The 14,412-nt window shown below is 43.4% G+C and overlaps 1 protein-coding gene across 1 annotated transcript in view; it reads right to left on the bottom strand.

Annotated features, from left to right (window-relative positions):
- Window positions 1-991: 991 nt before the first annotated feature.
- Window positions 992-14,412, bottom strand: part of LOC121555128 (contactin-associated protein-like 5) — a 124,890-nt gene continuing 111,469 nt past the window's right edge. The window contains exons 16-24 of the mRNA XM_045212056.1: window positions 14,169-14,339; window positions 10,601-10,819; window positions 9,801-10,040; window positions 8,537-8,761; window positions 8,312-8,445; window positions 7,204-7,291; window positions 5,027-5,230; window positions 4,697-4,771; window positions 992-1,439 (exon numbers count right to left, since the gene is read on the bottom strand). Coding sequence (XP_045067991.1) covers window positions 1,198-1,439; window positions 4,697-4,771; window positions 5,027-5,230; window positions 7,204-7,291; window positions 8,312-8,445; window positions 8,537-8,761; window positions 9,801-10,040; window positions 10,601-10,819; window positions 14,169-14,339 — 1,598 coding nt within the window. The 3' untranslated portion in view covers window positions 992-1,197. The remainder of the gene's footprint in view (window positions 1,440-4,696; window positions 4,772-5,026; window positions 5,231-7,203; window positions 7,292-8,311; window positions 8,446-8,536; window positions 8,762-9,800; window positions 10,041-10,600; window positions 10,820-14,168; window positions 14,340-14,412) is intronic.

The following is a 14,412-nucleotide window of genomic DNA, read 5'->3' as shown; positions in this document are numbered from 1 at the left end:
TCAATGATCATGAGGAAGGTGAGGGATCAGCCCAGAACTGCACGGCAGGACCTTGTCAATGACCTGAAGAGAGCTGGGACCACAGTCTCAAAGAAAACCATTAGTAACACACTACGCCGTCATGGATTAAAAATCCTGCAGCGCACGCAATGTCCCCCTGCTCAAGCCAGCACATGTCCAGACCCGTCTGAAGTTTGCCAATGACCATCTGGATGATCCAGAGGAGGAATGGGAGAAGGTCATGTGGTCTGATGAGACAAAAATAGAGCTTTCTGGTCTAAACTCCACTCGCCGTGTTTGGAGGAAGAAGAAGGATGAGTACAACCCCAAGAACACCATCCCAACCGTGAAGCATGGAGGTGGAAACATCATTCTTTGGGGATGCTTTTCTGCAAAGGGGACAAGACGACTGCACCGTATTGAGGGGAGGATGGATGGGGCCATGTATCGCGAGATCTTGGCCAACAACCTCCTTCCCTCAGTAAGAGCATTGAAGATGGGTCGTGGCTGGGTCTTCCAGCATGACAACGACCCAAAACACACATCCAGGGCAACTAAGGAGTGGCTCCGTAAGAAGCATCTCAAGGTCCTGGAGTGGCCTAGCCAGTCTCCAGACCTGAACCCAATAGAAAATCTTTGGAGGGAGCTGAAAGTCCGTATTGCCCAGCGACAGCCCCGAAACCTGAAGGATCTGGAGAAGGTCTGTATGGAGGAGTGGGCCAAAATCCCTGCTGCAGTGTGTGCAAAGCTGGTCAAGACCTACAGGAAACATTTGATCTCTGTAATTGCAAACAAAGGTTTCTGTACCAAATATTAAGTTCTGCTTTTCTGATGTATCAAATACTTATGTCATGCAATAAAATGCAAATGAATTACTTAAAAATCATACAATGTGATTTTCTGGATTTTTGTTTTAGATTCCGTCTCTCACAGTTGAAGTGTACCTATGATAAAAATTACAGACCTCTACATGCTTTGTAAGTAGGAAAACCTGCAAAATCGGCAGTGTATCAAATACTTGTTCTCCCCACTGTATATGTTTTGTAATAATCAGACAAAGTCACGAGAAGAATCCCTGGGCAAGGGTTCTGGCTCAGCCGCTGGGCTATTTTCCTGTCCGGAATTCTGCAGTGACATCTCCACCTCCCAATCCACTTTCAGAGGAGAGGCCTTCCGTGATGACCAGGGGACTGGTGTTCAGATGTAGTACTCCCTGTTGTCCCTGAGGGTGGAGCTATGACTGTCATGGAGGTGGAGCTCTGTCCGATAGGCTGGTTCTGTCTGGTAGGCTGCTTCTCTCCGGTAGGGTGTTTCCAGGTTGGTTCGGTGCTCCTTCTCCTTGATGCTGGCGTCTCTCTGGGCCTGCCGGTGCTGGTACAGGAAACGGGTCATCACCGCCACTACACACAGAGTGATAAAGACCACTGCTGACACCACACCTGCGGGGGAGCAAGGGCAGCCATCTTTAGTGGACTATAAAGGAAGTTTACAAGTTTACAGTTTACATGTTGTCTATATAGGTCTGTGTTCTATTTATTAAATATTGGCTATTCATTTGGATGTCATATATATTTTAACTGGCATTGAGATAATTGTGAGCTCAAACTGAAAATCCTTTGCCAAAATGGATTCTTACTCTTTAAGAATCTACAGTAACACTTTATTTGACAGCTAGCGTCATAACACGTTATGACACGGTCATAACCATGTCATAATATTTCATAACAGCTGACAATCTGTCACAACACTGTCATAACACTGTCATGACACATATTTAGACGTGTTGTGACATATATTGTAATATTTTATGGCTGCTTATGACACCTACATAAGAGTGTCAAAGCCCACAAATCCTAACACACAAGGCAAACCACTCCATTCTAAATGTATTTGTAAATTCTAAAACTGACCATTGTAATTGTACACACATTGATGTCACACGTGCCAAGCCCAATGCTCTGTCACTGATGACTGGGATGAATATCGGAGCAGGACAAAACTCCCTCTTTGGGACTTATGACTGACATATGGTAATGTATGTGATAGGCTTATCTGACTTATATTATTACCTTTACTAATAAACACAACAGAGTTTTGACTGGACACTATTTAAAAGAAGATCCCAGCTTTCTCATGCTGCTACATTTATCGCTCAGTTATTAAAATGAAGCACATTAATTCGCTTTACAATCTGGCATATTTTTCACAGACAGTCGCAACTCAACAATAATGAAAAAAATTTATGCACTCACTAACTTTAAGTCGCTCTGGATAAGAGCATCTGCTAAATGACTAAAATGTAAAATGTAAAATAATCTCCCCAAATTGCGCGCACTGCCTTTCCCTCTGACTGTAGGCAATACGATATAAAACAATCCACATCTTATAAAAAAAAAAGAAGAAGCTTATGATCCTCTGTGGCCAAATCATGCTTTAGTAGCCTATTTTGAATAATTGTATTTATTTCAGTATATTTTGGCAATTTAATTCAATTTACTTTAGGAAAAGCTTCCCCTAGCTTTATGGACACACTGCCTATGCTTGCATATTAAAAAGGTAACCGCACGTAGCATCCCTATTTGAGTGCAGGCTACGGATTATGTTTTTTTGTGGGCCATTATAAATAAAAAATTAAACCTGATGGGTGTGAATATCATCAAGTGCATGTCAAATTGTTTATGTTAATGTTAATTAACGGTCAATTACTGCAGTTATTTGTATGACATCCACCGGCTGACTAAATGTCATGACCACAACAGCCCTAGGTGAACATACATTTAAACAATTTGCTTTTATTTTTATTTTTATTATCCTCAGCAGAGGAAGAGGGCTGCAGGGTCGCCTCTCAGCATCCCTCTGCTCTCCCTTTCCTCACTGACCAAATAGGGACACCATCTTCCAGCTGCCTCACGCACAAATTCATGTTGTTACTCCTATGACCAGAGAAAGTGAAATATTCCTCGATATTAAAAAAATACCAAAGCCGCTAAAAATAACAACGCAAGCCTATCGATACACTTTCCTACTCATTCATTGTAGCTGCAGTGCTGGTTGTAGCGCAAGTGGAAGTAGGGCGAACGTACATTGTATGGTTATAAAAGTGTTGAATAGAAAGTGTTGACAGTGCTGAGAAAAAACTTAAACATCACTCATAAAAACAGCAGCTCTTTGCTGTATTTGTTGACAGTCTCTCTCTAAAAGTTTAGAAATCTCACAATATCAACTTTGCTGTAGCTGTTGAGAGCTAGCTTTAGCTATGTTATGAAAACATTGTGAAAACTGGATTGTAATGTATTTGAGAATGTGTGAAAGTGTTTCCTATTGCAATAATACATTTGGTATGAAGTTTTAGTCTTCAGCTTTCTTTAGCAGTGTCACCGCATTGTAGCATACTCTATTCTGATTTATGTTCTTTACTTATATTTTTCAGAGAAAGTAAAGCATATACTGCATCCTGCAGTGGAGGTGAAGACCTTGAGGGAGGCTGCAGAAACAAACTTTACAACAAAAGGAAACTTATTCGAAATAATACGATTTAGAGTTAAATCCTTTGTTGTTTTTGTAATGAATTCTTTACAGTTATGTTTTTATTTAATTGTATTTAGAATAACTTGTAGAGAATACACTTTATGACACTGTCATGGAGCATTATGACCATCAGAATCGCATAAGCCATATAGGCCTGTCACGTACATGCCCTTATGTCAGTCATCAGTCACATTTACATACATTTACGTCATTTAGCAGATGCTCTTATCCAGAGCGACTTACAAATAGGTGCATTCACCTTATAGCCAGTGGGATAACCACTTTACACATTCTTTTTTTTTTTTTTTTTACAAAGAGGGTGTCTTGTCTTGCTCCTGAAATCTGCTCCTGCATTCATCCCAGTCATCAGCAACAGAGCATTGGGGAAAGTGCATGTCTGACATCAATGTGTGCACAACTACAATTATCATTTAATATGGTCAATTACAGAAAATGTTACATAAGATAAACACACTGTTGACACAATGGCAATGGTGTAATGGAATGTTCTGCCTTGTGTGGTAGGTTTTGCGGGTTGTGACACTCTTATGTAGGTGTCATAACCAGCCATAAAATAATGCAGTATATGTCACAACAGGTCTAAATGTGTGTCATGACAGTGTTATGACCATATTATGACAGGTTATGACAAGGTATGTCAGCTGTTATGACATATTATGACACTAGGTGTCAAATAAAGCATTCCCAAATTTACTTAGAAATGTTCTTTGATCTTCTTTTTGTTCTTTTGTATCTGTCAATCCATTATCTCCATGATCTCCGTTATTTCCATTATCTCCATTATCTCCATTTCCTCTGTTATCTCCATTATCTCCGTTATCTCCATTATCTCAATTTCCTCCATTATCTCCGTTATCTCCATTGTCTCCATTTCCTCCATTATCTCCAAACATATCTGACTTAAAGTCAATTTATAAGACCTTTTACTTTACAGTGCAAATAACAGCCCTTCTGGGTAATTACTTTGGAAGTCTCTCCAGTGCTAGAAATGTCTAAATTGTGGCATGTTATCCTGTCTTGACAGACACACATTATTCCAAGAAAACGTCTGAGTAGAGAGCAAGAGGCAGAGATAGCTGGGGCTCATTTCACAGGACACTGACTTTGGCAATTGAGCACTTTAACAACTCTGAATTGGAAATCTCACCTCCAATTACCGCCGAGTTGCTTTGTGAAGCGTTCCTTAATGGCCCCTTGCCTCTGCCTACTGTCTCTGAATGATCTACCGGAAGACGGAAGAGAGAGTGGTGACATCATGAGGAACGGATTAGATCATCGATCTGTAATTTGTTTGAGGACTGGGGACCGACATAAATCAATGAGCAACGTTCACTTGGGAACCATCATTGTGACAGTGGAAGAATCTGTAGACTAAACTCTATCCCGGCTTTGATGTTGACAGTGTACAATATTAAAATGTTAGACGATATTGTCCACAGAAATACAATATATTCTGAATACATTCTACATTCCTCACCTGATTGAGAGTGAAATATTGTTGAGTCAGCCAGCGCCCCACAGTTAGACTCCACCAGGTGACCCCGTACACTGACCAATGAGCTGCCACGGTTCAGTAGCGCTGCCTTCAGCGGAGCCACGTGATTGAACTGGACGGATGACAGGCAGCCAATGAAGCCCTTAGATCCTGCCTGCATCACTTCCTCATCCCCAGCATTCACTCCTGTAAACAACAAGGAAGGTACTAATCAAACTCACAGATTTATCTGATTAATCTGAATGTTAATAAAACATTCAAACATCCACCGACTGCCACAAAGACACCAGTATCTAACCTTGACTAATGCACATGTTGGATAGTATCTCTCAAAGCAATCTCTCTCTTTGTCAAAGTGAGATAGCACGAACCACTGAGCAGGCTCTCTTGAGACTGTATGTCAATTGTTCCTGCTTGTTATGTTCAATAAAATAGTCTATAATTGCATATGAACTGTATGCAAATACAATTGGAGCTCCACAAAATCAAATCAAATCCAATGTTATTTTTCACATGCGCCGAATACAACAGTTGTAGACCTTACCGTGAAATGCTTACTTAAGAGCCCTTAACCAACACTGCAGTTTTAAGAAACATATTTCCTAAATAAACTATAGTAACAATAAAATAACAATAACGATGCTATATACAGGGGGTACCAGTACTGAGTCAATGTGCGGGGGCACAGGTTAGTCGAGGACAATAAGTTCATTTAAAGATTCCTCAGCATTTGCAGGAAATTAATCATAACGACTACCACATATGCAGATAGCATGCTGGCTGCTTAGAGCACTTGACTATCATTAATCAGAGATAGGAGCGCTGGGAGCAATTTGCTATTTTGATTTGTGTTAAGGACAAGAGTAGATATAAGATATAAGAGAGATCGGTGTGTGCCTGTAATTTCTCTAAAGATATTAGATATTTCAATATAATGGAGCTAATCAAACCACGAGGGTCAACATTCAACAACATCTTCCCTTTAAAGTAATATTGTATCTAATTGGTTTGAAATCTATAATTACCATACTTCCCATAGGGGGCAATTTACTGTACAGGAAGTAGTGTAATTGACCCCCAAAAGTTCCACGGTGATCATCACCACCATGTTTATCATTTCTCTTCGTTTGTGGCACTGCAGCATTCATTTTGACTTAATAGATCCCTAGGAGACATAACCCAGCCAAGAAGGTACATGCATTTCCTTTCATCCTGCAGAAAACACATTGTAAGTAGTGGATGCTGTTGCACTGTGCTGGAGTCATATGAATACAGTATGTGTGAGAGATAGAACAGGCATGCTCTAGAGGGAATGGATGTTTTGTCCTATATACTAACCCAGATTTAGAATACATAATGTTGTTTAGATTTTGTGTGTTTAACTTGACTTTCATGACTTTTCATGAGTTTGATGAAAAACTGGAAATCATTTGAATGATTGAGACTTAGGCCTATGTTTAGTAGTTTTGATTCAATCCCACTAAATATCTAATACATTGCCAACGATCAATGTCTAAAAACAGTGTTATTCTCAAAACCCCCATAGACAGCATCTAGTCATACATGTATTCATCCTCATCCAACAGGGGATCTCCACTATCTTAATGATAAGATGAATACATTTGTTTTGAAATGCAAATTATGTTGTCAATTAGCATAGATTTGCTCGTTCCCTAAGCTATTGTGAATCTCTGTGTTAGACAAATTACGCTTGGTTTACTTAACAGTTCCATTTAGCTTCTGACTAATGCGTGAAGTGATAAGCTTGAGTGCAATACTCCCCAAGATTAGTGGTTCGTGAGATATGTGAGACTGATTATTAGACAGATACAATGTCCTGGTGGGGTGGTGATGGAGGTGGCTGACACCCCTCCCCATCTGGCTGTCAATTCTATGCCAGATGTGAGAAGTGATTCAGATAGTCGACCAAATCTAATGCTTAGAATGCCTACATCACGTTATATCACTGACACGTCTCGTCTATCTATTCCAGTTTACAAGCTTTGCCTTAATTGCAAAGACTGATTCTTCTAAGCCCTGCAATGTGGTAGGCTGTTCATTTCCTCCATTTAGAGTAAAAACCATGACTGTAGCCTCCAGTCATTTAATCATTTCAAACTACCTCAACCAACACATCCTCATTTCTCTGGTGGGCTCACCTGTGACCTTCCCCAAAGTCAGTGATTTGATGGAGATTAACACTGTGTCTGATGACAGGATGTACTTTAGGTTCATGTCCTTGTCAATCTAGTGGAGTGGGAAAAAGGACAAGGAGGTGTGAAGAACACATTCAACCACACACAGAATACTTGGTTAATCCAACACATTGGTTAGTGTAGGCAACTGTACTTACATTTTTCCTAACACAGTATTTGCTCATGGTGAACAAGTAGAGTGTAGTTCCCCTCTCTGCTTAGTGTGATGTGATGCTAATGTCTTCTCTTTTTATATACAATAGCTAGTCCCAACTGTTTGAATACACCTTGTACATACATTCTACACTCCCCTTCTCCTCACCCTCTTCACTCCCCAGCTCCTCACCCTCTTCACTCCTCACCCTCCTCACCCTCTTCACTCCCCTTCTCCTCACCCTCTTCACTCCCCAGCTCCTCACCCTCTTCACTCCCCAGCTCCTCACCCTCTTCACTCGCCAGCTCCTCACCCTCTTCACTCCTCACCCTCCTCACCCTCTTCACTCCCCAGCTCCTCACCCTCTTCACTCCCCAGCTCCTCACCCTCTTCACTCGCCAGCTCCTCACCCTCTTCACTCCTCACCCTCCTCACCCTCTTCACTCCCCAGCTCCTCACCCTCTTCACTCCCCTTCTCCTCACCCTCTTCACTCCCCAGCTCCTCACCCTCTTCACTCTCCAGCTCCTCACCCTCTTCACTCCCCAGCTCCTCACCCTCTTCACTCCTCACCTCCTCACCCTCTTCACTCCCCAGCTCCTCACCCTCTTCACTCTCCAGCTCCTCACCCTCTTCACTCCCCAGCTCCTCACCCTCTTCACTCCCCAGCTCCTCACCCTCTTCACTCGCCAGGTCCTCACCCTCTTCACTCCCCTTCTCCTCACCCTCTTCACTCCCCAGCTCCTCCTCACCCTCTTCACTCCTCAGCTCCTCACCCTCCTCACCCTCCTGCTCCACACCCTCCTCACCCCCCTACTCCTCACCCTCCCCACCCTCTCCTGCACCTACATTTCTGTTTCATACATGAAAATGTATGAATCCCATTTGTTGTAAACATCCCATATGTATCCACTGCTCACCTGTAGGTAGACGTCTTTTCCCTCACGGTGGATTCTGATACGGTGGAGGCGTCCGTCTGCCAGGCTTGTGGGTCTGGGGCTGAACACATCTGGCCTCATGTCCACATGGAGATGGTACCAGATCTGGAGACTCCCTGTAAATCACAAGCTGGGTTAAACCGTGAATTCAAATGGTTGAATCCTACCTTGATAATCCTTATTTTTTTTATAGTGGAAAATGAGTACCGTTGCGTGCCAGGATGACTGCTATGTACTGCTGGCTGAAAGTGCTGACAGTGAGCAGCATGGCAGGGCTCTGTGTGGTCATGAAGATGAGAGCCATGTTCTCTCTGGCCCTGCTGTTCTCTCTGTAGACGCTGGAGGCCTGGAAGCTCCTGTTCTGCATCACAGAGAAAGGCTCCTGGAAGGTGTAGGTCACCGACGACTCTCTGTCAAACGACACAGACACCTCTGCATGGACACAGAGAGAGAGGATGGGTTAGGTCATTTCATTTATTGTTTATGGGACTCCCAATCACAGCCGGTTGTGATACATCCTGGAATCGAACCATGGTGTCTGTAGTGACGCCTCAAACACTGAGATGCAGTGCCTTAAACCGCTGCGCCACTCGGGAGCCCCAGTGCATTGTATCATGGGTGACAGTCCAGGACAATATGGTCACCTCTTACTTGTTGATAGCCATCAATAGTATCTCCATTCATGCTATAGTAACTGCCCCAGAGGCAGCAACTTCAATAGCATATGCTATTCTGTTAATATGAAATATGTTTATGACCATCTAAAATAAAATAAAATATATATATATTTTGTAACTTCTGTGTTCCAGATGCTACGGTAGTAGGATTGGATCAAAGTGAGACTATTGTATTTCAGACCAGTGGAATATTTCAGGCGTGTCTGCTCCATAATAATGGAGGCCTAGATTAGTGTGAATGTGAGAGCAGGATCCTCTCAGACAGACCAGAGAGAGCAGAGGAGGAAGGATCTGTCATCTCATCCTCTCCCTCTTTGATCTCTTCTTCAGATGGAGTCCAATCTGCACTCTGAATGCCACTGATCTCAACACCTCTACTTCAATACTTCAAGAGCAAGTGAACATTAGGACTGGGGCAGCCTAAGATATTTGCTGGCATTGAATATTTCACTTGAAAACAAGAAATATTCAAGTTTTCATCTCCTCTGAGCGATGTTAGATTTCTGTAAATGTAACGCAATATTTTGCAACAGAGGGCTGTTGTGACATAACTCTATGTTAATCAACTTCTCCTGACTGCAGCAGATTGCACTTCACGAGGGAACTTTTCACCCAGGTGTTAAAAATTATACTTTACAAACTGGAAGTGCATGTTTTGTATGTATACCTGTAGTTACATGTTATAATCATAGATTCAGTATCAAAACAGCATCAGAATGAGTAGATGAAACAACATTACAGCTAAATCAACCCAAGGCTTAACCTCTGGGATGGAGTTACTATGAGTTTCACACCTTCCTTGCAGGAGGGCCCCCCGTAGGCAGACTGGGAGCAGTCACAGACATAGCCGGTGTTATTCTCGATGCACCTCCCTCTGTTGTGGCAGAGACTGCTGGAGCCGCTGCAGTGGCCGGGGCAGCCAGCGCTCACCCCCGGGGTCATCTTAGCCCGCTCCTCCAGGTTAAAGGTCACACCGTTTATAGTCAGAGTTCTGATGCAGCCCAAGAAGCCCCTCTGCCTGGCCGCCGTTCCCCCTGGAGGAGGGACCACAGGTTATAACTAGTTCATATGTTTATTACAGTGTTATTAAAGATGTATAACTAGTATATAATGCATCATATTCCACTGAGTACTAGCTGCTGTTCCCCCTGGAGGAGGGACCACAGGTTATAACTAGTTCATAATGCTGGTTACAATGTTATAACCAGACCTGGGTTCAAATAATTAAGATAACCTTTATTAGAATACATAAGTAGTTGAATATTGGAATGTATTTCGAAATACACTTGTAAAGTATTTGAAAATACTCAAATACACTGACTCAAATACACTCCCACGCATTTAACCCAGGTATTAGAAAATATTATTTGAAAAAAGTATTTTGAAATACTTCAGATACAATTTGGTCAACTATTAGTTTTATTTTACATATAACCATTCAAATACTCAAATAAAACGACTTGTTTTGAGCTGTGTATTTGAAAATACTATATTAGTTATAACTAATTTATATGACTTTTACAGAGTTATAACACACTTATAACTGCTCTATGTACATATTAATCCACAGAGGGGCTGTTCGCCCTAGCCCTACCCACAAACAGCTGGCTGTTGAGCCGGAGGCGGAGGTGTCCCTCAGATGGGGCTTCCAGGAAGCGCAGGGGCATCTGGTCCACCTGCAGAGAGGCCTCTTTCACGCTGCGCTCCGCCCTCACGTAGTGCCACTGCCTGTCATTCAGGGGCACGTGGGACTTAATGGCCAGGACCACCGGCCCGTTTCCCACGTCAAAGGAGAACGTCACTACGAACGGAGCTGAGGGAACAGAACAGGGACACAAGCACAGTCAGGTCAGTAGTGAATCTGAGACTCCTCTTTTCTATGGGACACCATTTCATTCCATGTCGATGGCATGCAATGTGATGCATTGATCCTTCAAAGCCTTTTTTTGTTACCAAATCTTTATACATTTTGTCATTTTCTTGTTGGGGGAGCTACAGGCGCAATATACAAATTCATATAATTTCATAACTTGCATCCACCTGTATGTAAATCAAAAAAATAAGTGAGCCCCCACCCCCAACCCCATTCCCCCAACCCCATTCCCCCAACCCTACCCATCCTACGTCTCCATCCATCCAACCACCCACCCAAAGTGACTCACAGTCATGAATGCATACACGCTGCAGTTATTTCAGAGCTCCAAATGTCCTGTGAGAAAATGGAATCTAATGAAAGACTTAAAGAAAAGCTTTTACAGACTAATTTTGAGCTCAAGGTGGTGTTAGTCAGTACATTCACAATGTAGTTTGACCATTAGTTTCTTCAACAGCTACTGTTTACATGGCCGCCACGGAAAGTGTTATTAGAGGCTTGACAGCTTGATAATAGAGCACTGTGTGTGTCATTAGGATTACATTATACAGTGCAGGTCAGGAGTAACATTTTGCAAATTTTTCAAACTGCATGTCAAAGGTAGGCTACTGTAGCTGGGAAGTGCTTTCATCAGAAAATAGAATCTTTATGATTTCAAACCACTGGCCTCCTCCAAATTGATTCTGGGTGTGTGTGTGTGTGTGTGTGTGTGTGTGTGTGTGTGTGTGCGTGCGTGCGGCTAACAAACTCACAGCTGAGCTGCGGACCCATGCCAAATCTTTTCAGTCTCCTTAGGAGGAATAGGTTTTGTCGTGCCCTCTTCACGACTGTCTTGGTGTGCTTGGACCATGATAGTTTGTTGGTGATGTGGACACCAAGGAACTTGAAGCTCTCAACCTGTTCCACTACAGCCCCGTCGATGAGAATGGGGGCGTGCTCGGTCCTCTTCTTTTTCCTGTAGTCCACAATCATCTCCTTTGTCTTGATCACGTTGAGGGAGAGGTTGTTGTCCTGGCACCACACGGCCAGGTCTCTGACCTCCTTCCTATAGGCTGTCTCGTCGTTGTCGGTGATCAGGCTGTTGTGTCATCGGCAAACTTAATGATGGTGTTGGAGTTGTGCCTGGCCATGCAGTCATGACTGAACAGGGAGTACAGGAGGGGACTGAGCACGCACCCGTGAGGGGCCCCCGTGTTGCGGATCAGCGTTGCGGATGTGTTGTTACCTACCCTTACCACCTGGGGGCGGCCCGTCAGGAGGTCCAGGATCCAGTTGCAGAGGGAGATGTTTAGTCCCAGGGTCCTTAGCTTAGTGATGAGCGGGTCGGTAGTCATTCAGGCAGGTTACCTTTGTGTTCTTGGGCACAGGGACTATGGTGGTCTGCTTGAAACATGTTGGTATTACAGACTCGGACAGGGAAATGCTGAAAATGTCAGTGAAGACACTTGCCAGTTGGACAGCGCATGCTCGGAGTACACGTCCTGGTAATCCGTCTGGCCCTGTGGCCTTGTGAATGTTGACCTGTTAAAAGGTCTTACTCACATCGGCTATGGAGAGCGTTATCACACAGTCATCCGGAACAGCTGATGCTCTCATGCATGTTTCAGTATTACTTGCCTCGAAGCGAGCATAGAAGTAATTTAGCTTGTCTGGTAGGCTTGTGTCACTGGGCAGCTCGCGGCTGTGCTTCCCTTTGTAGTCTGTAATAGTTTTCAAGCCCTGCCACATCTGATGAGCGTCGGAGCCGGTGTAGTACGATTCAATCTTAGTCCTGTATTGACTCTTTGCCTGTTTGATGGTTCGTCGGAGGGCATAGCAAGATTTCTTAGAAGCTTCCGGGTTAGAGTCCCGCTCCTTGAAAGCGGCAGCTCTACCCTTTAGCTCAGTGCGGCTGTTGCCTGTAATCCATGGCTTTTGGTTGGGGTATGTACGTACAGTACTGTGGGGACGACATCTTTCGATGCACTTATTGTAGAAGCCAGTGACTGATGTGGTGTACTCCTCAATGCCATCGGAAGAATCCCGGAACATATTCCAGTCTGTGCTAGCAAAACAGTCCTGTAGCTTAGCATCTGCTTCATCTGACCACTTTTTTATTGACCGAGTCACTGGTGCTTCCTGCTTTAGTTTTTGCTTGTAAGCAGGAATCAGAAGGATATAATTATGGTCAGATTTTCCAAATGGAGGGCAAGGGAGAGCTTTGTATGCGTCTCTGTGTGTGGAGTAAAGGTGGTCTAGAGTTTTTTTCCCTCTGGTTGCACATTTAACATGCTGGTAGAAATGAGGTAAAATGGATTTAAGTTTCACTGCATTAAAGTCCCCGGCCACAAGGAGCGCTGCCTCTGGATGAGTGTTTTCCTGTTTGCTTATGGCCTTATACAGCTTGAGTGTGGTCTTAGTGCAGCATCGGTTTGTGGTGGTAAATAGACAGCTACGAAGAATATAGATTAAAACTCTCTTGGTAGATAGTGTGGTCTTCAGCTTATAATGAGATACTCTACCTCAGGTGAGCAAAACCTCAAGACTTCCTTAGATATCATGCACCAGCTGTTGTTTACAAATATACATAGACCGCCACCCCTTGTCTTATCAGATGCTGCTGTTCTATCCTGCCGGTACAGTGTATAACCAGCCAGCTGTATGTTATTCATGTCATCGTTCAGCCACGACTCGGTGAAACATAAGATATTACAGTTATGTCCCGTTGGTAGGATATTCGTGCCTGTAGTTCGTCCACTTTATTATCAAGCGATTGTAAATTGGTTATTAGTATCGATGGCAAAGGCAGGTTAGCCACTCGTCACCGGCTCCTTACCAGGCACCCCGATCTCCTTCTGCAATATCTCCTTTTCTTTCTACTGCGAATGACGGGGATGAGGGCCCTGTCGGGTGTCTGGAGCAAAATACTCTCGTCCGACTCATTAAAGAAAAATAATTTGTCCAGTTCAAGGTGAGTAATCTCTGTTCTGATGTCCAGAAGCTCTTTTCGGTCATAAGAGACAGTAGCAGCAACATTATGTACAAAATAAGTTACAAACAATGCTGCTCTTTCATTATTTTTTACTTATCAATTTTTTACTTACCACTTATTTTTCTTAAAAACGGCATTGTTGGTTAAGGGCTTGTAAGTAAGCATTTCACTGTAAGGATCTACACCTGTTGTATTCGGCGCATGTGACAAATAACATTTGATTTGATTTGTATGTGTGCGAGTGTGTGTTTTGTGTGTGTGTGGCCTTCTCTTGCTTGTGTGTGAGTGTGTGTGTGTGTGTGTGGCCCACAAACTCACAGCTGAGCTCCACTCTGATGAAGTCCTTGAGGCCCACGTTCTCCAGGAAGACTCCTGAGGGAGTGCTGGTCTTGAAGTAGAAGGAGATATCAGCGCTGAGCTCTGCCTGGAGGGTGGGGAAGTGCAGGTAGGATGACTCCTGGTAGAAGGACGCTGCATTCCACACAGACTCTAGAAGACAGGAAATACATATATTTTCTAAGAGTTTGAACACACTCAACATTCAATCAGCATTTGGCCTGGA

The sequence above is a fragment of the Coregonus clupeaformis genome, chromosome 40 (genome assembly GCF_020615455.1).
Source record: "Coregonus clupeaformis isolate EN_2021a chromosome 40, ASM2061545v1, whole genome shotgun sequence".
NCBI classification, from domain to species: Eukaryota; Metazoa; Chordata; class Actinopteri; order Salmoniformes; family Salmonidae; genus Coregonus; species Coregonus clupeaformis.
The sequence above is the reverse complement of the archived record's forward strand: the minus strand, read 5'-3'. Positions and strand labels throughout refer to the sequence as shown.